Genomic DNA, 20,725 nt, shown 5'->3' with positions numbered 1-20,725 from the left:
TCCTGTCAGTGGGTGGAGAGGGAGAGTCTCAGGAGGAAGTGGCTCCTGTGTCGCTTCGGGAGTCCAGTTCGGGAGTGGAGTGGAGAAACCCGCTTTGAATTCCTAATTTCCAAGAGAGCAAAAGATGATTGCAGCGGCACAAGCAGCAACAATGAGTGCCACAATAAATGCTGCAACAACATTCCGCCATGCCACATGCCGCATGCCGCATGCCGGTAAAAGTGGGCGAACCACAGCCACTGCCGGTGGCCCCAAAATGGGCGGAACGTCTCCTTCCGCTTCCGTGGAACGTTTTGATTGCAATGCCGGAGATCCATATATGCTAATTGTTGTCTCTCTTCCTCTCTCTCTGTCTCTTTGCAGCTAAGAAACAGAATGGAGCTGCCATACGCACAAACAGCCTCGGATCGGGCACCCGCACTCCGCCCCTGGAGCGGAAGAGCAAATTTAGCGCCCTGGGACGCTTCTTCAAGCCCTGGAAGTGGCGGCGGAAAAAGAAGAGCGAAAAGTTTGAAGCGGCCTCCAAATGTAAGTTTTTTCTCTCTCTCAGCCTCTTGAGATCCACGTATCTCATGGATATTCTCTGTGTTGTTTGCAGCTTTGGAGCGCAAGATTTCTGTACGTGCCAATCGGGATGAGCTGGTGCAAAAGGGGATACTGCTGCCGGAGAGTCCGCTGGGGAATATACCGGAACCGGGTAAGTTTTTCGTCGGCTTTTGAAGAGCTTCAAAGTTTTTCTAAACAAATTAGGAATAAGGAATTAGGGATGGAGTATATGGAGATTCCCCACCCCCCCCCGGAAGGTGGTCTTTCTCGATACGTGTTAAAGGCAGTCTTTTCGATGGGAACTTCCTTGCTTTCGTTGAAGTTTCCCTAAAGTGTGGCCCAAGTTCCTTCGAAAACCAACAAAAATTACTCAAAGCATCCTCAAAACCACTTTCGAAAACACCTCAAAAGCCGCCTCTCAAAACTTTCTCAACATTCCCTTTTCGACCCTCTTCAATGGCCTCTGGCTTCTGGCCTTTGTCCCTCTGGCTACCACAGACGCTCTCAGATTTTGCCCCTCTAACTCTCTTTAGAATTCCCACTGATAGTCGGCAGTTTCCTCTTTTCCCACTCCCGTAAGCATATTTGGATGGCATAAAGGGGAGAAGAAGAGCCAAGAAAACATAGCGGAAATTGGCCATAAGCCACGCACGATTTAGCCAACTCTGTTGGCTTATTCCAGCCATCGGCCTTACCCCTCTCCTTCCAGTCTATCAAATGATTTGCCAGACGGCTTTGCACTTTGCTAAATTGTTTGCTAAAACGCGAGGAAGAGTCTTCCTTCCGCCTGCGCGGATACGAGGCGTGACAGGCAACAAGACGGAGACGTCAATTGGTCAAAAGAAGGCGGCGCGAGAAAGGAGGGGGTGCCTGGAGCAGTATCCACTAGAAGGAGGCGCCGTTGTCACAGCCATCGCTGTCGTCGCTGTGTCGCGTCGCGACAAGTCGCTTAAATGCCAATTAATCAGTTTGCTCAAGCGACGGCTAATTGTCCAAAGGCCCAAAGCGAAATCAAAAGAAACAGCAGCAGGAGGAGGAGGAGGAGGAGAAAGAAGGAGAATCGAACGCGAAATGCATTCAAATGAGAGACAGAGAAAAGAGAGAGAGAGGGGGAGAGTGGGAGGGAGAGGGACAGCGAACCGAACCTGCCTCAACTTAATGCCGCGTGTGGCAGTCCCTGCAAAAGCACTTAGTTCAGCCACTCTCCCACAGATGGCGTGTTGCTCGGTGAAAGTTTATGCTAGGAAACAAAGCTTTTTTCCGCCAAAAGTTTGCGGACAACCAATGCAAGCGAGCTTTTATGAATGACTTGTGTTCCCTCTCTTTGTGTTTTTTTTTGCAGGCGAGGAGTCGTACTACAACAATGGAGGAGGAGGAGGAGGTGGAGCCACCGCCAATGGCTCTTTACTCAGCACAGCCGTCCACAACAATTCCATGAATCAGGCCAATAATTCCATAAATGCCACCACCTATGGCACGGCAGGGAATTCCCTAATTTCCGCCAGCCAACAGCAACAGCAACAACAACAGCAGCAGCAGCATGGTCTTCCCAATTCGATTTCCGTGCAACAGTTTAACGGAGGTGCCGGCGGCCAGCCACAGAATTCCATGGCCAATGGCTGCCTTATTGGTGGTGGTGGTGGAGGCGGAGGAGGTGCCGGAGGGGATGGCTCTTCGGACACATCCTCATTGAGTGGCGGCGTGCCCCATTCACAGTCGGCGCCACAGCAATTGGGCGTGGGCCAGCAGCAGCAGCAGCAGCCGCCGCCATTGACACCGCTGGCGCAGCATCATCAGGCGCTGGCACAGCAGCTGCAGCAGCGATTCGCCATCAGCAATAATAATGGTGAGTGATCCACTGATACCCTACCCCATATAAAGGAGTGTGTGTGTGTGATTGATTTATTTCTATGGCCCGATCAGCCGAAAAGTAGGCAACGTAAGACCTTTGCTGAAAGCAAGCAGTGGTAGGGGAAATGAGTAAAGCAGTGCGAATGTACTTTCTGTTTCCCCTACTTGAATACTTTTAAAATAAAAGAAAAAGATAAACTTCTCTGAAGAATGTCTGTGCCCCCCCACACAAAGCAGTAGAAAAAGTCAGTACCAAAAGCAAAAATGCCTTTGTTCTCTGGCGAGGAATGCAATATGCAATCGTAATCGGACTTTTATGGCCATACATATGTACGTGTATCTCTTTCACTCTTAGCTTATATGTATATCCTAAACTTTTTATCGTATCGTTAGAGACTACTGTCTACTGTCTGCCCTTAATGTTCTACTTGATTGTCATACCCATAAGCCATAAATTAGAGACACTTGAAGCTCATTTAAGCACAGTTAACGCCTAGTTAAGGCCCTCCCACACACACACACCATTGCCTGGCAGATGATTTTGATGTGCTTGCTTTTTTGAGTTTTTAAATGTTTATCGCTTGTTTGTTAAATTTCCAACCAAATAAAATGGGAGGAATCTTTGATAAAAAAAAATGTTATGCGTGTGCCTAAGGGGGAAAGAGAGGGAAAGGGGGAGGAATGGATTAAGGCCTAGAGACTGCTTAAGCAAACATCAAGTTTTGTCTGTCTCTCTGTCACACCCACACATGTGTGGAAAGTCTCATCTTTTTGTTGGGCCTCTGCTCTCATAATTAGCCAGGGATATTGTTGTTGTTGCTTTTTTTTTGTGTTGATGACTATTAAATTTTCACGAAGCTGCTTTTTTTTGTTGTCGACTTGACTTTGAAGCTTTTTATTGTCGCCTTTGGGCGGGCGACTGGCCGCTCGCATTTTTATAGAAGCCTGCAGCCGGCATAATACGGTTACATGGCACGCTCTCTCTCTCTCTCACTCTCTGCGCACGCTTTGTGCTTTTTGTTTGTTTTGCGATACGTGAGCGTGGGAGAGCCAGCAAGTGCATGGAATGCCATGAAGCTCTTGCGCTCTCTCTGGAATGACGCTTTTTTTTCGTTGCGTTTGGCTGGTGCTCTCTCTCTCTCTCTCTCTCGATGTCGGCCTTTATTGTTGCCTTTGCATGTGCGCTCTCTCGCGTTGTGCTTTTGTTATTATTGCCGCCGCTCTCTCAGATTATAGCACATTTTGTTTATAGCAAACTCAATTCCGCTTATATCGCGTCTGGCGCTTATTTCGGCCGTCAGTTAACAGTGAAACGCGTCGCATCGTCCTCCTACCGATGCGTCTGAAAATATACTCAAAAATAATACCCCCCAACAAAAACTAGCGATATTATGTGAAAGAAATAACCAAAAGCCAAAGCCGCACAATGCACAAATAGCTGTGCTTTAGGTGTGACACCAACAAAGCACTGCCCAAAGCGGGGTCTACAGGGTATCCCGTGATTTTATCCCCGTGAATCGTCGTCGCGCGTGTATGACACTGTGTGTGCGTTTGTTTGTTTGTTTGTTTGCGTGTGCCCGAGTGCTTTATAGAAATACGTAATTTACGAATGTATTTAATAATAATAGTACATATCCATGTGTATATATAACATATAGTCGTAGTGAGACAACAATCTAAAAAACAAAAACAAAGTAATTGCAACTAAATGTTTTCGACCAGAAAAACCATTTCCCAAGTTCATTTAGTATTTTGAGTGTTACCTTTCGCTTTTTGTGCTTCGATTCGATTCGTGCGGGGAGGGGAGGGGTGGGGAGGGGAGGGTGGTGGAGGTGGGTGATGTGGCCAAAGAGAATGCCGGGTACGGATATTCTACACCGGAGTAAACAAATATTGAGCTACGAGGAAGTAAATGTTTGAATTGCCAAATGGCTGAGACGTTAGACGGCTGCAGGGATGCTCTGAGCCAAGAAACGGAAGTGTATGCGAGAGAATATATGATGGATATTGGAGTTGCCAAGGAATTCACATTTTAGAGTGTTTTTCAGAAGGGTATCCCTTCCTTTACCATGAATTCTACGGCTTTTTGTGGTAGAAAACACCAACTTTTAGCATGTGCAACCCAAAATTTAATGAAATTTCGGTTTAAATATGTTTAATTCCACTCCAGAGGCAGTAATTTACAATAGCTGCATTCCCAAGTCTCATATTACCATGAAAAACCATGCTTAATAGTCATTTAATTACTTTTTAATGATACTTGAATCTTTAGTTGGTGGAAAAGTCCAAGGAAAGGACCTCTAAGCTTCTATGAGTCCTAGATGCCCCATCAGTGCACACTCTATGCCTCATAATTTCCCCTTAGAAAACCTCGCTTACTCATTATTTTCTTTATTTTTTTCCCCTTTGTGTAGTTTACAAAAATTTAAATGAAATGCAGTTGAAATTGACTTTTGCTCAGTAAACAAAACAATGAGAGAACTCTTGACCCAACAGAGAGAGAGAGAGAGGGAGCCAGGGCTGAGAGAGAGCACAAAAAAAAGGAAAAACATTTTCAGTTGTTGCAAGTTAAGTTTTTCCGCCCCACATGAAAGCGAAACAAAAATATTTTTATATCAAAAAATTAAAAAAAAAAAAAAAAATGCAACATGCGAGTAAAGGATAGGGGGCAGAGAGAGGGGCTCTGAGAGAGAGAGGGACCGCGGGAGAGCGGGGGATAAGTGGAAAAGCAGGCAAATGAAACACAGTTGCCCCTCTTCTCCTCTGTTTTCCTCACCTCGAAATACATTTTAAATTTATGTGTGTTCCTGCCCCTCAGCACACCCCCCCCCCCCCCCCCCCGTCCTGCAGGACACTGCCTCTCCACCCCTGCACCTCTGGCTGGCTCTTTGGGGGCTCTCTTGTACGCATTGCCATGCCATAAATTGCGCTCCTGCCTGCCTGCCTGCCTGCCTGAACGTCAGGAAGTCGTTGGAGCTGTCAAAAGGGCTGGGGGGGGGGGGCGTCCCCCGACAGGGTGTGTGTTTAAGGCTAGAGAGAGGGAGCGGCGGCGACAGACAGGGCACAGGGGACAGAAAACTTAAATTTTCCGTCATTCCACTATTGCAGGGCTTTTCTTTGGCTCACATTACGCATACGCCGCGTTGTCGGACCGTCGGAAAAGTGTTGCCTACCATTGAGCGGACAGCCGCTCTCTCTCCCTCTCTTTGTCTATTTATTTTGCTCTCTCTCTCACACTCTGTTCCAAGAAACGCTCTCTTTTCCACTTCTGTCTCTCTCTGTATCCTTTTCTGTTACTCTCTCTTTCTCTTTCTCTCTCTCTGTCTCTGTTCATTGTTTTGCTTTGTTTTCCTCATTTTCTTTCTGCTCTCAAAACAGGAAGAAAATCTCTCGAATTTCTTTTAATCAGTACAAAAATATGTACTTTCAAAATGTTGATTTTCAAAATAAATTCATATTTTTATAAATTCAAGAACATTTTTTTTAATTTTTAAATTTTTTTTATTGCTTTTTTTTGTTGTGTTTTCCTGCGCTGTTTTTTCCTGTAATTTTCATAGTCGTTTTCCTTGTTTTTTGTTGTTGTTTTAGAGGTGCCTCTGTGTTTGTTTTTGTTTTTGTGGCGGCTGCATCCTGTGGCGGGGTCGTCCACCTTTTTCCTGTTTTTACATCCCCTGTTTTTAATGTATTGGTGTATCTGTATCTGTGTGTATGCGTTTCATTTCGAAAAGATTTCTCCCACAAATTGGCTTTATTTCTTGAGAATTTTAAGCACATTTTTCCAGTGAAATTTTCTTAATTTATGTGGATTTTCCTACTGCCCTTCGAACGAATCATATTTTGTAGGGATTTAACAACTCTTCGCACCTCGGAAGCACTCTTCGTAAACAGTTGCGGTAGGTCACGAACTCTACGGTAATGAGAGCCGACAGGCACTCCATGGGGTGCCCCTCGTGCCTCACAGCAAGGTGTCGATGTCCCCCACGCTGGGGGGATTACCCCAGTGAGTTCTTTATGGCCATTTTAGCTACATTTTAATGGCCAAGAGACCATTAAAGGAAACTGAAAGTTTGCATGGGGAATATACAAATAGAGTAGGGAAAAAAGAAAAGATAAATCTATCAGAATGTTATCTAATATTTGTCCAGAAATACATACGCTCATCCCTGAGGTCTGCGCCGCATTCTAATCTAATAATGAATCTTGGCTTCTGGTTTTTTCTTGGGTCGCCGAAGAAAGAGAACCGCAATGGCAAAAAAGATAAGCAACGATGAGTCTGTATCTATCTGTGCCTCTGTGTATGTGTCTGTGTCTGTGTGTAGTTTACATCCATGGCTAATTGAGTCAGGCTGATAATGCAATTAAATGTGTGGCATTGTGGCATGACGACGCGTCAGTGCTGCTTCTGGGGATTGAAAGATTGCCTCAGCAATCTCCTACTCGTATTCTTTTCTTTTCGTTCTTTGATTTTCCTGCTGACTCACTGGGTAATCAGAAGAGAGAGAGAGAGAGAGAGGGGAGTGGAGTGATAATAGCTCTACAACAAGAATAACTTTGATTGGGTTGTAATCGTATTTTGTGGAAGTACTCGTCCATGAAAGTATTGTCATATGAAAGATACAACCATTAAAAGATACTCCACGGAAAGATACACCCGTCGAAGATATTTCTCATAAAGACACTCTCTTGAAAGATTCTGTCCTGTAATATACTTTCTTGAATGATTCTTTCCTGAAAGATACTTTCTTGAATGATAATTTTCTGAAAGATACCCGAAGATACTTGCCTAAAAAATACCTGCTTAGAATTTACTACCCTGAAAGATACTTTTCCAAAAGATACTTTCATTGATGATACTCTCCTGAAAGATATTCATCTAAAAGATACATTCATTGAAGACACTTAAAGATACGCCACTAAAGTATTCTCTCGAAAGATACTTTTCTCGAAGAGACTTTACTAAAAGATATTTTACTAAAAGATACTTTTCTGGAAGACACGTTACTAAAAGATACATTATTGAAAGATATGTTTTTAATAGATACTTTACTAAAAGATACTTTTTGTTAGAAGATACTTTACGAAAATATACTTTTTTAGCAGATACTTTACTAAAAGATACTTTTCTTGTAGATACGTTACTAAAAGCTACATTATTGAAAGATACGTTTTTAATAGATACTTTACTAAAAGATACTTTTTGTTAGAAGATACTTTACGAAAAGATACTTTTTTAGAAGATACTTTGCTAAAAGATGCTCTTCTAGAAGATACGTTACTAAAAGATACATTATTGAAAGATAAGTTTTCAATAAATACTTTTTGTGCGAAGATACTTTACGAAAAGATACTTTTTTAGAAGATACTTTACTAAAAGATACTTTTCTAGAAGATAGTTTTCTAGTAGATACGTTACGAAAAGATACTTTCTTGAAAGATACGTTTTGAAAAGACACTTTTCTAGAAGATACTTTTCTAGAAGATACTTTTTTAGAAGATACTTCTCTAGAAGATACTTCTCTAGGAGATACTTTTCTAGAAGATACTTTTTTAGAAGATACTTTTCTAGAAGAATCTTTAACAAAAGATACTTTACTAAGAGACACCTTCATTGATGATACTTTCCTATGAGACATGTTCTCTAAGATACAACCATTGCAGATTTTCTCCTGAGAGATACTCCTCTGAAAGTTACTCCCCTAAAAGATATGCACATAAAAGACACTCCCATAATATCCCCCCCCAGGAGTTTTATGGAAACCTTTGGCCACAAATCTTTGAAAGTTCGTTCATGATCTTTGGATTTCTGTTCGATTCTTCTGCTTTGAAGACTCTCTTTTCTTATAAACAAGAGAGTATTTGGGCCTTAAATTGGCATACAAGCTTGGGAGCTCTTCATTCGAATTGAATGGAAATATGTATCTACGAAAATATGTGATGGAAAACTTGTGTGAAATGTTTCCTTAATTGAGAAAACAAACAACGTCTAAGACCCGTTTTGGAATCCACTCGAACTGAAAACGATAATCTCTCATGGAATCTCTATATTTTATTCGTTCCCTCGAATGTTTGCTCTACAAATACAAATGATACTCCCAGCCGGTGAATGGCGAGTGGGTAAACACCTCAACTAATTTCCAGCTTTTCCATTGTTGTTGTTGTTGTTGTTGTTGTTTGCCTCATCACTTGAGGAGGTCACATGATGAATGAGAATTCGAATTCGAATTCAATTTGTTTATCCACCTACCACTGCCACAGCCACAGCCACAGCCACAGCCACTGTCTCTGTATTATAATTGAAATAAATGTGGAAAATACACAGCCACATATCTATCTCTATCTCTATCTTTATTTGTTGTTTGCTTTGGCTGTGCATCGATTTTCATTCAACGTTTCGTTTGCCACCTGCTCTCTGCTCTCTACTCTCTGCTCCGAATGTGAATTTAATTTGGCTAATTAAAATGACCAAAACCAAACCCAAACCCAAACCCAAACGCAAACCCATCTTTAACTGGGGGCTCAATACCCAAATAGAGACATAGACTTGTGGCACTCCCCGAAAGAATTGCTGGCTTGGATTGTTGCATGTTTTCTGCTCATTTGCTTGCCCCAGACTGTTTTCCCAGTATTTCCCTCCAGAGTGGCTTCTCCTTCTCCTCCTCCTCCTCCAGGGTGGTCTTTTCGACTTTTTGGCTAATTTGTTGAACAAATTTATATATTTTTATGGACGGACGTTCGACCCTCGCGAGCTCTCATTAATTAGGAAATTCTTTTGCGCCTGCTTTTCCGATTTATTGTTTTCGTTCTCCGCACACATTCTTCTGTGTAAACATATACCCGATGGGCGGCAGCGGGGGGGCGGGGCAGAAGTATCTTATATCTCGTATAAATTGGCCAAAAAACAAACTGCAAAATTTTCATGCTAGCAAGAGAAAAGGCGAAAAATTGTTCATTTTTCATTGAGTGCCCTGTAATATTGGGGGTTGTATGATTTCTGGAAAAGGTTTGTAAGAAGAACCACCTTGGAAAAAGAAGGGACCCCCTTTGGGTCGATAAATCTTAGGTGCCTGAAGAAAAGGTCTCTTTCTCGTGAAATTTAACGACAGAATCCCCTCAAATGTAACTCTGAATAATTAGGAATTATCTTCTTCTGCTTCCTCTTCCATTTCTTGTTCCATTCTTATATTTTTTATGTTTATTCCTAACGAATTTCATTGGAATCTCCACGAATCCCTCCCCCAATCCAAAGATGCCTTGTCCTCCAGCTTGCAGGGTATTCCGTATTCGTTTCCCAACGGCTTACTTTGATTTCCTTCTTGGCACATGCTTCCCAGTGCTTGCGTTTCGCCATTTCCAGCGAGAGATGGCGAACAATTTCCGAGATACATTTTTAAAGGCGCCATAAAAGTCGAAATGATGACAATGTCAATGTCTTGCCCCCGCTGCCGTTACTGCCGCTACTGCTGTTGTGGCATGTGCTACTGACCTCCAGCCGGGGCCATAAAATCCGACATCTACGACACAGACCCCAAAGACAGAGATACAAAGATACAGATACAAAATGATACACAGAGATACAAATACGGAATGATACAAACACAGAGCACAGCCACGGATGGGAGGAGAATGATATATTGAAACTGAAATTAAATGTGTGTGTGTGTATGCGAGTGTGTGTGCGTGTGTGTGTGTGCGGTGGGCGCCGCAGAATCAATTATAATTCTCGCGCGCGCAAAAAAAAACAACAAAAAAACATTCACTTTTATGGTGGCGTATACTTGATGTCGCTCGTTTGTCCGGTCGCTGTTTGATTTTCCCATATTTGTTCTTGTTTTTCCTCTCGTTTTGTGTTTTTATTTCATGTTTAATTATTAACAATTGGTAGGGGGTATCCGGTGGGGAGGGGGGGGGGGGGGAGTCATAGGGGATTGGGCGCGAAATTCGTCTCACTGCAACTTCCGGTATTCTCATTTCATTTATCATTTGTCAGGCGGCTGACATCAGTTTTTCCCTTGCCCCTGCCCCTGCCCCTGCCTCTGCCCCAATCATTCTCTCAGAATCCCATTGAAGATTATTAATTCTCTCTCTCTCTCGCTGGCTCTACTTTCTCTCCCTCGCTGGCTCTCCTTTCTCTCTCTCTCTTTCTTTTGTTTCCATGAATTAAATTTAAATTGAAATTTTGCGGCTTTCGAATGTGTGTGGGGTGGAGGGCGGGGGTGTCTATAGCGTGTGGATTTTTCATCAATGCATCCCCAACCATTGATGCTCTTTTGATACCCTAGAAGAGAGGGTCATATGCTACTGAGAGGGTTTTTGCCAAGAGCTCAAAGACTCTTCGATTCGGATCAAAATGTAGAGCAGATTCGATAAATTTCTAGGTATTCCTCAGTTCTAAAGATTATATTTTTAAAATTATATTCGTCTGTTCTCTCTTTGGAAGGTATCAAACACTTCGTTTGCCTTAAAGTCTGCCCTTCTGAAATTTTATTTTAATTTTTTTGTTTGAGGCCCATCCATCGGCTTGTGGCTTGGGCGTTCCATGGCGTGCCTGTCGCATCGGCTTTCGGATAATCTTTATCAATTTGTGCCACTGACAGTGGCACTGCCTCTTCTGTGTGCCACTTGCCACTTGCCTCCATTTCTGTCTGTCTTTTATTGCCTTTTATTTATGGACAATGGGCAGCGTTATTTAAGCAAATATGGCGACAATACACAAGCCATTCTTCAAGTAGAAGTGGAAGTGGAATTCGGTGTGGGTGTGGGGGCGTGGGGGTGTGGGGGTGTGGGGGTGTGGGGGCGTGGGCTGTTGCTATTTTTCATTCGAAACTGAAATTGAAACCGCAATGTGGTCGCAGAGACTGGTCTCTGAGTGACTCCCTCAAGTGCCATCACAGATTGAGATTGTAGTTTTTGTGGCCATTTCTTTCTCGGAATTCCGTTGATAATGTTTCAATTAAATATTGGTTTTCTTATGGGGGAATGGAATGTGTTTTAAGGGGTTCTCTGAAGCCTAATCTATGATTTTCATAGGCTTTTGCTGACTTTAAAGGAAAGATTCTTAGGAAAGGAAGTGTTTTTGGTGTTTTTGACTTTTGGGGAAGAGGCTTTCATCCTCCTAAACCACAAAATACCACAAATTTTAATCAACGATACGGATTTTGAGCGATGTACTGTTTGAATTTGATCTAAAACGACCCCAAAAGCAATGCTTAGTAAAGAAATTCTTCTGGAATTTCGAATTTAGAAAGTTTTCCCTTGGGAAGTTTAATTTTTAAGAGGTTTTTCTTCATAGTTGTACTTTTAAGAGCTGTTCTTTGGGTTTGCTTCGTTTCTTAGAGCTTCTCTTTAAGGATATTTCGCTCTTAAGAGCTATAGCTTTACGAAATTTCACAGTGTGTTTTTTTGGGGAAATTTCCAAGGTTTCTTTGTGGGAATTTCAGTTTCGAAAGCCCTTTACGATTGGGAACTGTCCCTCCAGGAGTCTCCTGAAATTCTTGATTTTGTTTTCTCTACTTCTTCAGAATTATCTCTGATTTATCCCCCATTCATTTGCATTCAGATTGCATTTAATCTTTCTTGTATATCCGTCCCTCTCTTGCCCTCCGCTAAATCTCTCTCAAAATAAATGACGAATTCTGCTGGCAAATTCCATGGGAATACATTACCCCCCCAGAAAGTAAATGACCTTGTTGCCCCAACCACCCCCATAAATTCATCTTAATTTATCAAACGGGATCCGCCGCCCCCGCCACCGCCCCCGCCCCCGCCGCCACCGAATTTTGATGCACAAAAAGCGTTTACCCCAAAAACAACAACAACAATTTTGTGATTCTTTTGACATAATTATGAAACAATTTTAATTGGTTTTTCTTTTGCCATTTGCCGTTTTTCCATTTTCCCGGTGTGTGGTCCGATTGTCAGTGATTCTTTTGTGATATTTAAAAAATTAAAATTTGAAACAACAACCGCACAAAACCGCAACAAAAAGCACAATCAATGAAATGAATATTGAATATTGAATGAAATTCAAAACTGAAACAAAAATACAAGCAAAAAATTCAACAACCAAATGCCGAAGCGAGTGAAATCATCGAAAATCTAGCAAATTTTCCACAATCAAAGCCCAAAGATAGGAGGAGACAGAGAGAAAGAGAAGCCAATGGAAATCAAATCGAAGAGTCCCCAAGACAAGGAAACCAAACAAATATCAAGTGATAATCAATAAAAAACAAATAGCTATAGAAAAACTATTGAGAACTCAAGAACCTACGAATAACAACAAAACATACAAATAATAGTACTCGAATGGAAACCCATATATATATATATATATATATAACCGAAGGGATCCCAATCTATGGGACTAGCAACAACACCATATAAGACCAATTAAAAAACCAAAGCAAAATCAAATAAATCTATAAGAATATTGTGATAAAAGTCAAGTGTAAATCAAAGAGAAATAGTGAAAGATAAAGGCGAACCGCTACTCAGAAATAAGTTTTTTTTTTTGTTGTTTTTTTTTTTTCTTTTTTGATTGTGGATGATATGATAAGAGGGGACCCCGTGCTAATAAATACGAGTATACCGTAGTATATATTTATATATTTCATGAGGCTTATTGCATAAATTGCCGTTAACCGGTGCGAACCGTTAACCGTTAGTGCGGCTAAGTGTGATAAGGTCCGACGCAAAGGCCTCATAAACACAGATTGTGTGTTGAATAATACATACATGCGTGCGTAGCGAGAGAGAGAGAGAGCGAGACACCAATCAGAAAGAGACAACAGCAGCAACACGAGACAGAACAGAACAGAAGATAGAAGACGGCACAAAAACGAGAGAGAGAGAGAGAGAGAGACTGAGGAGGAGAGGACCTGCCTGCCGGCCTGCAATATTCATTCAAGTCAAATCCCGATGTCGTTCACTCATCCAAGACTACAACAACACCAATAAAGAAGGAGGAGAGCAGAAGAAGGAGGAGGCTGCCAGCGGTGGAGCGGAGGACACAAAAAGCGAAGGCACCTTGAAGGCGACATCAAAGCCACGCTGATGATGGGCTACATCATGGGTTGTGCTTGTTTCAAAGGTAATGGATATCATCATACGATTACGAATACGAATACGAATACGAGCTTAAGGATCTGAATATATGTGGTATTCGTTATGGGTGTGAATATGCCGTGAATGAGCGTGTGAATAAGTTTCACTAGTGTACTTGAATGGTTTATATGCCCATTCAAAGATGTCATTTGGTGGCATGTGGCAGCACTCCAACAATGGAAGATCTTCTGGGCCAAAAAAGGGTAGAAAAAAGAGGATATTTATGGGAAAGTTTTATATTGGAACATCTAGAAAGATCTTTGGGGAAATGTGTCCAACGGAGGGCGAGATGTTCCCCCAGAAATTCCCATTATAGGGGCTAAAACGGGTTTTATCTTTATAAAAGTTACTGAGGGTATAATCTGTTCGATACACTCTCCGCTGGCATTGCTCTCATCTGCCCAGCCGACCGACCCTCCGCCTGCACCTCCACCTGCCCCACCGACTGCACCTCCGCCTGCTCCTCCACCTGCCCCTCTGCCTGGCCCACCGACTGCCCCTCCGCCTGCCTCTCCGCCTGCCGCTCCTCCAGCCCCTCTGCCTGCCGCTCCTCCAGCCCCTCTGCCTGCCCCACCGCCTGCACCTCCATCTGCCCCTCCACCTGTTCCTCCGCTTTGCCCACCGCCTGCCCCTCTACCTGCCCCTCTGCCTGCCCCTCCCCCATTCGCATTCGTTGCTTCCTTCCGCTCATTAGGCACCTCTCTCAACGCAGTGCGCCTTGGGGCTGCTGCTGCTGCTGCTGATGCTGGTCTCCTTTTCCACTTGCTCCCTTCCGCTCCCCTCCGCTCCCTGGCGCTCCCTTCCTCCTGCTGTGCTCGCGTTTTCCTTCGTATTCCTGTTTTGTGCCGTCTTTCTATGCACGCATTTTCGCATTTTTCTATGCAACGTCATAGACGACGTTACGGCGAGGGCAGCGAAGAGGCAAGATGATGGAGAGAGCGTGAGATCCTGCGCAAGGCGAGAGCGCGCTCTCCCACTCGTCTCTCATTCTATGTCATACTCTGTCATTCTCTGTTATGGTTGAGAATTTTTTTATGGCAACTTTTTCTTGCTATTGTTGTCATTGCATTTTCCCTGCTGCCGCTGCTGCTGCCGCTGCCACTTTTCCCCAACTTGTATTTGTTTTTCTTTTGATTTTTTGGGTGTTGTTTTTTTCCTGCTGGTTTTCCTTCCTGTGTGTTGTTTTTTGTGTGAATTATTCCGATAGATACAATGATACAAACGTCCGTTTCGAGTGCAATGTGATTTTGATTTTGATGTTGCCTTTTGCACTTTCCATGCCTGTTTTGTGGATAAAATGATTCAGTCCTTGAGTCCTGCTTGTTTATCTTTCAACAGGATATGCACACGTGGCATTTTGAGAGCGAGGTGAATGGCAGTGGGGAGGCAAAGGGAAGGTGAAAGGGAATGGGAAGGGAAGTGGGAGTACGCTTTTCACTCGTGTGGAAATGATGATTTGTTATGTGGCCTTTGAGGCGGAACAACTGCTGATCTGTTTGGTGTGTGCTTTAAACATTTCTTCATGGACTCCACATCTTTGAGATGCGTCTTAAAGAATTTCCTCTGTGTCTCTGTGTGGGAATTTGCTTTGCACATGGAGATGGAGAATTTCTCTGTGCCCCATCCTGGGCCACATCCCCAAACGCCCGCTCATTCTCTGTCACCGGATTCTCTATGGCTCCGGGCTTCACGTGTGTGCCGCCCCCTTGCCTCCTCCTCCTCCTCCTCCTCCTCGTCCTCGAAGCTCTTCGTTTGGCTTGCATTCCATAAGCCACAAAGCACTTAACCCTTTCCTCTTTCTCTTTCTCTACCTCTACCTCCTTCTCCCTGGCTTCTCCCTGGCTTCTCCCTGGCTCCTCCCTGGCTTCTCCCTGGCTTCTCCCTGGCTTCTCCCTGGCTTCTCCCTGGCTCCTCCCTGGCCTCTCCCTGGCTCCTGCCTGCCTCCTCCTTGGCTTCTCCCTCTGTTCTCTCTTACACTCCTCGTCCTCTGCTGTTCCTCTATGATGCCCTGCCTCTTGAACTCGTTGCACGCACGTTGCAACACTATAACCTTTCACATTTATGCATTTTCCTCCGCTTACAACCGACGGCTGTCGTGGCTGTTCTACTGCTCGACCTGCTAGCCAGCTTCATTTCTCTCTCCCTTTCTGTTTCTCTCTCTCCCACCAGATAGTTAGTTTTATTCAATTTTTTGCGCTATTTTTACTGATGCAATTTTCCTTAGCGCGTAGCCGGCAACAACGCGACACGGAAGCAAGGAAATTGAGACAACCCAACCAGAGAGAGAGAGAGAGGGAGAGACATAGAGAGGGAGGGAGGAAGGGAGGAGGAGTGAGAGTGCAGTGGAGGATGCCTAAGTGCTTGGCCCATTAAAGTATGCAATCATTTTGCGGTTAGTTGACCTTTTCCTTGCCTCCCCGAAACAGGGAGTGCTGCTCCACCTCTTCCTTATCTCTCCACCCCTCACCACTCTCAGCCCCCCCACCCCTCCCCCACCCCACCCTTTAAACCACTTGGCGCCAAGCCTTTGCCTTTGCCTTTGCCTTTGCCTTCAGCTGAAACCATTTCTTGACAAGATTAACGAGTCTTCGGGAGTCCTTAAACTATAACGACCTTCTGCCCTGCCCCCCCCACCCCCACCCCTGTGAAATTGGATACCAATTTTCCCCACCATTTTCCTCTACTCTCCTCAAATCTTTCATCTTTGACATTCTCCCCTCAAAATATATATTCTGCGTTGTGTTTTTTTTTTCATTCATAAACAAATTAGTGGCATTTGCTGTTGCTGTTGCTTCTAACGTACATCCAGGCCGCATGCCACATGCCACATGCCGCACACAATTAAAAGGCGAAAACACATGCAGCCACGCCCACCAGCCCAGTTCCGCCCCCCTTTTCCGAGATGCCTTCGCTTAGAGAAGCTTCGTATAAATAAATAAATAAATAAATAAACAAGCGTTTAATTGAACCGGAAATTATTTGTGGGTGTGTGGATAGAAGGGAGGTAGGCTTCCTCCTCCCCTCCCCCCCTCTCCCTGTCCCCCTGTGCGAGTGTGTGTGTGTGTGTGTGTGTGTGGGTGTTCTTATTGAAATTCGCGCTGTTCATTTTTATTTAGTCTGCCTGTTCTACGAGTCTCATGGCTCTCTGCTTTGCGTTTTGGCTCTCGAAACTTGTTTGTCCCGTGCGGGCATAGGGTGGTAGAGGGGTGCAAGGGGGGGGGGTGGCCAAGATTACATGCCAGTTAGCTGTTGGCCTGCTCGCATGCTCGCTTCGTGTTTGCTTTACTCTTTACGGGGAGAGAGAACCCATTGAGCACATACAAGTATATATACTTAAATTAGTTTGTCTGATTAGTTTATAGTTTTATGCCCCCTCCCCCCTGCCCATTTGGAAGACAGAGATAGTGCAGGGTATTAATCTTTACGTTTATTACACAATTTCCTTGGATTGTTGCCGTTTCCACGTTCCTTGGTTGCATTTCATCGTTCCTTTTTTTTTGGATATAGTCGTTTTTCGTGATTTTGTTTTTCAAGTGTTCTTTCAAGTTCTTCCGCAATAGTTTTGTTATGGTTTTGCTGTAGAGTGTTCCAATTCCACCCATTCCATGGTTCCCCTATGGTTTCCCTTCATTCACTATTCTCAGAGTTGCATTCCAATGTTTCTTCTCACTGTTCTCTTTATTGTTTCGTCTAAGGGTTTACTGTCATTGTTTCTTCCCATTGTTCCGTTCATTGTTGATGTTGAACGTTTCATTCCATTGTTTCCATCTGTCATTTCTCCAGTTGAGTGGCTTTCTTGGGGTTCCTCTACGCAATAGTGTTCCATTCCATTCATTCCTTTGCTCTGTTCCCAAGTTATCCTTTAATTCATTTCCATGTTTCTACCGCAAAGTTTCTTTCCAGAATTCCTTGCCATACAGTCGATCGGTAATTTCTTTCCATTTCAATGACTTCTTTCTGCAGATTCTTCCCAAATATTTCGTATCCTTTCTTCCAGCATCGTTTTATTTCCTTAAGTTCCTACAAATTTCCCTTCTAAGCGGCTTCCTATAGCCTTTATTCGCGCCTTAAAGGCTTTAACTATCCAATAATTCATCCCGAGTCTCCTTCAAAGTTGGTTCCTTCCTAGAGCATCCATTCGTCTTCTATTCCCCTGACCAAAAACCACTTTATTCTCTATATTATATGCCCCATTTCCCCACATTAATATGCAACCTCTCGCATTAGCGTGATACTTCCACTGCAGTGCACGGGTGTGTGGGTGTTTTCGGCATTTGTATCTGTGTGTGTGTGTGTGTGTGGCCATAAATTACCGTTGACATTTGGTTGCATGTTGTGCACGCCCTTCCGCTGTCATTGCCACGCCCACTTGTTGGCGCCACCCAAAAACCAGCGATACATATCATATAATCATCGGGAGTGGAATCGGAATTGGATTGCCACAAAGGAGGTGAAATTTCGGTGAAGGATCGCCCTAGTTCCCTCCAGAATGTCCTCCCGCCTGGTGGTGGCCCTCAATCGCACGGTCGTCGAGTATTTCCGAAAGACGAGCCTCAATGGATTCGGTTTGTTGTACTTCATCCGGAGACGTCGTGTGCAGCGCATCTTTTGGTTCTCCTTCATCTGCTGCGGCCTGATCTTTGCGGGCTATTCGGTATTCGCCATGATACTGGAACTGCTGGACAACTCCACGATAACAGATCTATCCGAGCGGGATTTGGGGGAGAAAGGGGCGTTGACGTTGCCATCGATGGCGATTTGCAGTGGCTACAGATTCAGTAAAAGAAAGATGCAGGACTACACGCAGATGTTGGCCAATTCCAGTGGAAAACCATTGGGTTTCTGGTGGCAAAAGATACATCTACTGTCGGGCTACACGGATCCCATGTCTGTGGACCCCGAAGAGGCCAAGGAACTGCAAGAATCTCTGGGATTCCGAGATGTACGCTCCCAGTTGATGGATCTATCGACTCCCTGTGTTTCCCTGATCCTAAAATGTCTGCAGAATCGTGTGACCATCAATTGTTCAGAGATATTCCAGCTTCGAGCCACAAATCACGGCCACTGCTGTGTCTTAAGGGACGGGAATATCACGGGAGAGCTGTCGCTGTCGTTGGACACCTCCCAAGAAGATGAATTTCCAATGGAGAAGAGCAGTTTTCCCGGTTTCCGTTTGCATATTTCCAGTTGGTTGGGCCGCATAACCATCGGCGGGGGGGAAAAGTCCCTGGTGGAAGTGCTCGGCATGGAGCTGGGGGCCAATTCGGAGCTACGCGACTATCCCCTGGACAGACGTGACTGTTACTTCCCCCACGAGGGTGACGGCAGGGAGAAGTGCCTGCAGGATTGCCGGCTTAGGGCCTCTCTAATGAATTGTCACTGTGTGCCGTATCCGTTCGTGAGAGATGCGAAATTAAAGCAAAAGTCTTGTACGCTAGAGGACATTGCCTGCCTGCAAATGGTTGCGGGTAAGACGGAGACTTCCCTGTATCTTTTCGCCCTCTCTTTATGTATCTTTTCCCCTCTGTGTTGTGTAGTAAATTGGTCGCCGAACCAGTGTCCGCAGTGCCTGCCGCTCTGCAATCAAATGTTGTACAGTCTGCACAAAAGCCTGCTCGGACGTATGCATCCCTTTCGGAGTACTCTTCTGCTGCGCTTCGGGGCCCCTCGCTGGAGGATCTACTCGCAGGACAAACACTATCATTGGTATCAGATTCTGTGTACGCGAAAATAAGAATGTCCCCGGACACCAGCGGTTTTCCCTTTTAATTGGAGGCTTTCCTTTCCAGCAAATATTGGCGGTGTCTTGGGCATTTGCATTGGCTGTTCGCTCATCAGTGGCTTCGAGTTGATTTACTTTATGGTCTTTCGGTTCTGGTCGCACTTTTGGCACGACCCACCGAATGTATCTGTAGCCTAAATGGTACGAGTATCTGTAACTAAAGAAATAATAAATGACACACATTCGCATGTATGATTTTAAGGAGGACTAAGAGGGCTGTGCGCCGCCATGTGCCGATGATCATCAAGGTTGAGTGGTCTACAGGGCCTGCTTGGTGGGGCATCGGGCATGGGGCATGGGGCATGGGGGTGCTTGATGACAACTGAACAACAGAGAAAATTGTCTCTTTCTCTCTCTCTCTCTCTCTCTCTCTGTCTCTGTGTGTCTCTTGTACCTTTCTTAAGGGCACTTCAGTGCGTGTGTGTGTGTGTGTGTCGTATTGATTTTCTTTTTCTTAGACATGGCGCACAAAACTTTTTTTTCTTATTTTAACTAAAAATCTAATATTATTTTTTTCTTTTTCTTTGCAGGTGAGTTTCCTTCACGCAAAACCCTGTGGGTTTTTTCTTATATATTTTTTTGAGTGAGTAAAAATCTTGAAAATATCAAATTTTTGACTTGATTCCATTAACAGAGCGACTTAACAGTCTGTTAGCTGGCAGTAAAAGCTTTGCAAAAGCTCTCCCAAGGTTCATAACTTTGCTAAATTAAGCTCGTGGCGGGAAAAAGCCTTCTGGGAAAGCTTTTATTTGAATTCCGCAGTTAAAAAGTTTGAAAATGATTTTTAATGCTTTTTTTTTCTTTTTTTGGTTCTATTTTTTTATGCCCACAAATCATTTACAATCGATTGAAACCTAACAAAAAAGGGAAATCTTTGAATGGATTTTCTTCGAAATTTATTACACACATACGAGATATTCCATATGCCACATCATGGGGGTCTAAAAAAGTGCAATCTAAGCAGCTAGGCTACTAGGCTATTAAATAGACCTACTGGGTGGCCTGGGTGGCCATCCACGCCCGCATTTTCTACTAAAAGCGTGGCAGGATGTGTGCGCGAAGGACGAATGTCTCCATTAATTTTAAAACCGCCAACTTATCTCAGGCCGGCCGCGTCATGGCTCCTAAGTGATTTTCCTCAAGCCAGAGCACTGCTTCGCTGATTTACCGCCCATGAGGGAAGATGGTGGTGGGGGGTGGTGGGTGGTTAATGATATCCACTCCACTCCACTGCATAGTCTATAGATTCCCATAGGCAAGGACATGCCGGACGTCCTTCACCTTCGCGTGAGACAGAGGCTCTCGCACACACATCTCACTTTTCATACACCAAAAAATAAAAAGAAGAAGAGGAAGAAATAAAGCAGCAGCAGCACAAAAAATGTATACATAAATATCTCTCTGAGGAAAGAAGGACCAACCTTTGGCAGACATTCCTTGTAAAGT

At 44.1% G+C, this 20,725-nt stretch overlaps 2 protein-coding genes across 15 annotated transcripts in view; both read left to right on the top strand.

Annotated features, from left to right (window-relative positions):
- Nucleotides 1–20,725, top strand: part of LOC4813429 (phosphatase and actin regulator 4) — a 114,509-nt gene that overhangs the window by 40,226 nt on the left and 53,558 nt on the right. For 12 of the 14 annotated variants that reach the window (XM_033383891.1, XM_033383897.1, XM_033383889.1 and 9 more), the window contains 3 exons: nt 364–528; nt 599–697; nt 1,889–2,392. In XM_033383891.1, the coding sequence (XP_033239782.1) occupies nt 364–528; nt 599–697; nt 1,889–2,392 (768 nt within the window). Of the gene's footprint in view, nt 1–363; nt 529–598; nt 698–1,888; nt 2,393–13,216; nt 13,484–20,725 lie in introns of those variants that run through there. The other 2 variants (XM_033383896.1, XM_033383901.1) reach the window with 2 other exon arrangements.
- On the top strand, nt 17,533–19,438 carry ppk27 (pickpocket 27). The gene is made up of 3 exons (XM_015187530.2): nt 17,533–18,965; nt 19,035–19,217; nt 19,287–19,438. Exons 1-3 carry the CDS (start codon nt 17,987–17,989, stop codon nt 19,415–19,417), a joined length of 1,293 nt encoding a protein of 430 aa, XP_015043016.2. The 5' UTR covers nt 17,533–17,986; the 3' UTR covers nt 19,418–19,438.

The sequence above is a fragment of the Drosophila pseudoobscura genome, chromosome X (genome assembly GCF_009870125.1).
Source record: "Drosophila pseudoobscura strain MV-25-SWS-2005 chromosome X, UCI_Dpse_MV25, whole genome shotgun sequence".
Taxonomy (NCBI): domain Eukaryota; kingdom Metazoa; phylum Arthropoda; class Insecta; order Diptera; family Drosophilidae; genus Drosophila; species Drosophila pseudoobscura.
This window is presented reverse-complemented; position numbering and strand designations above follow the sequence as displayed.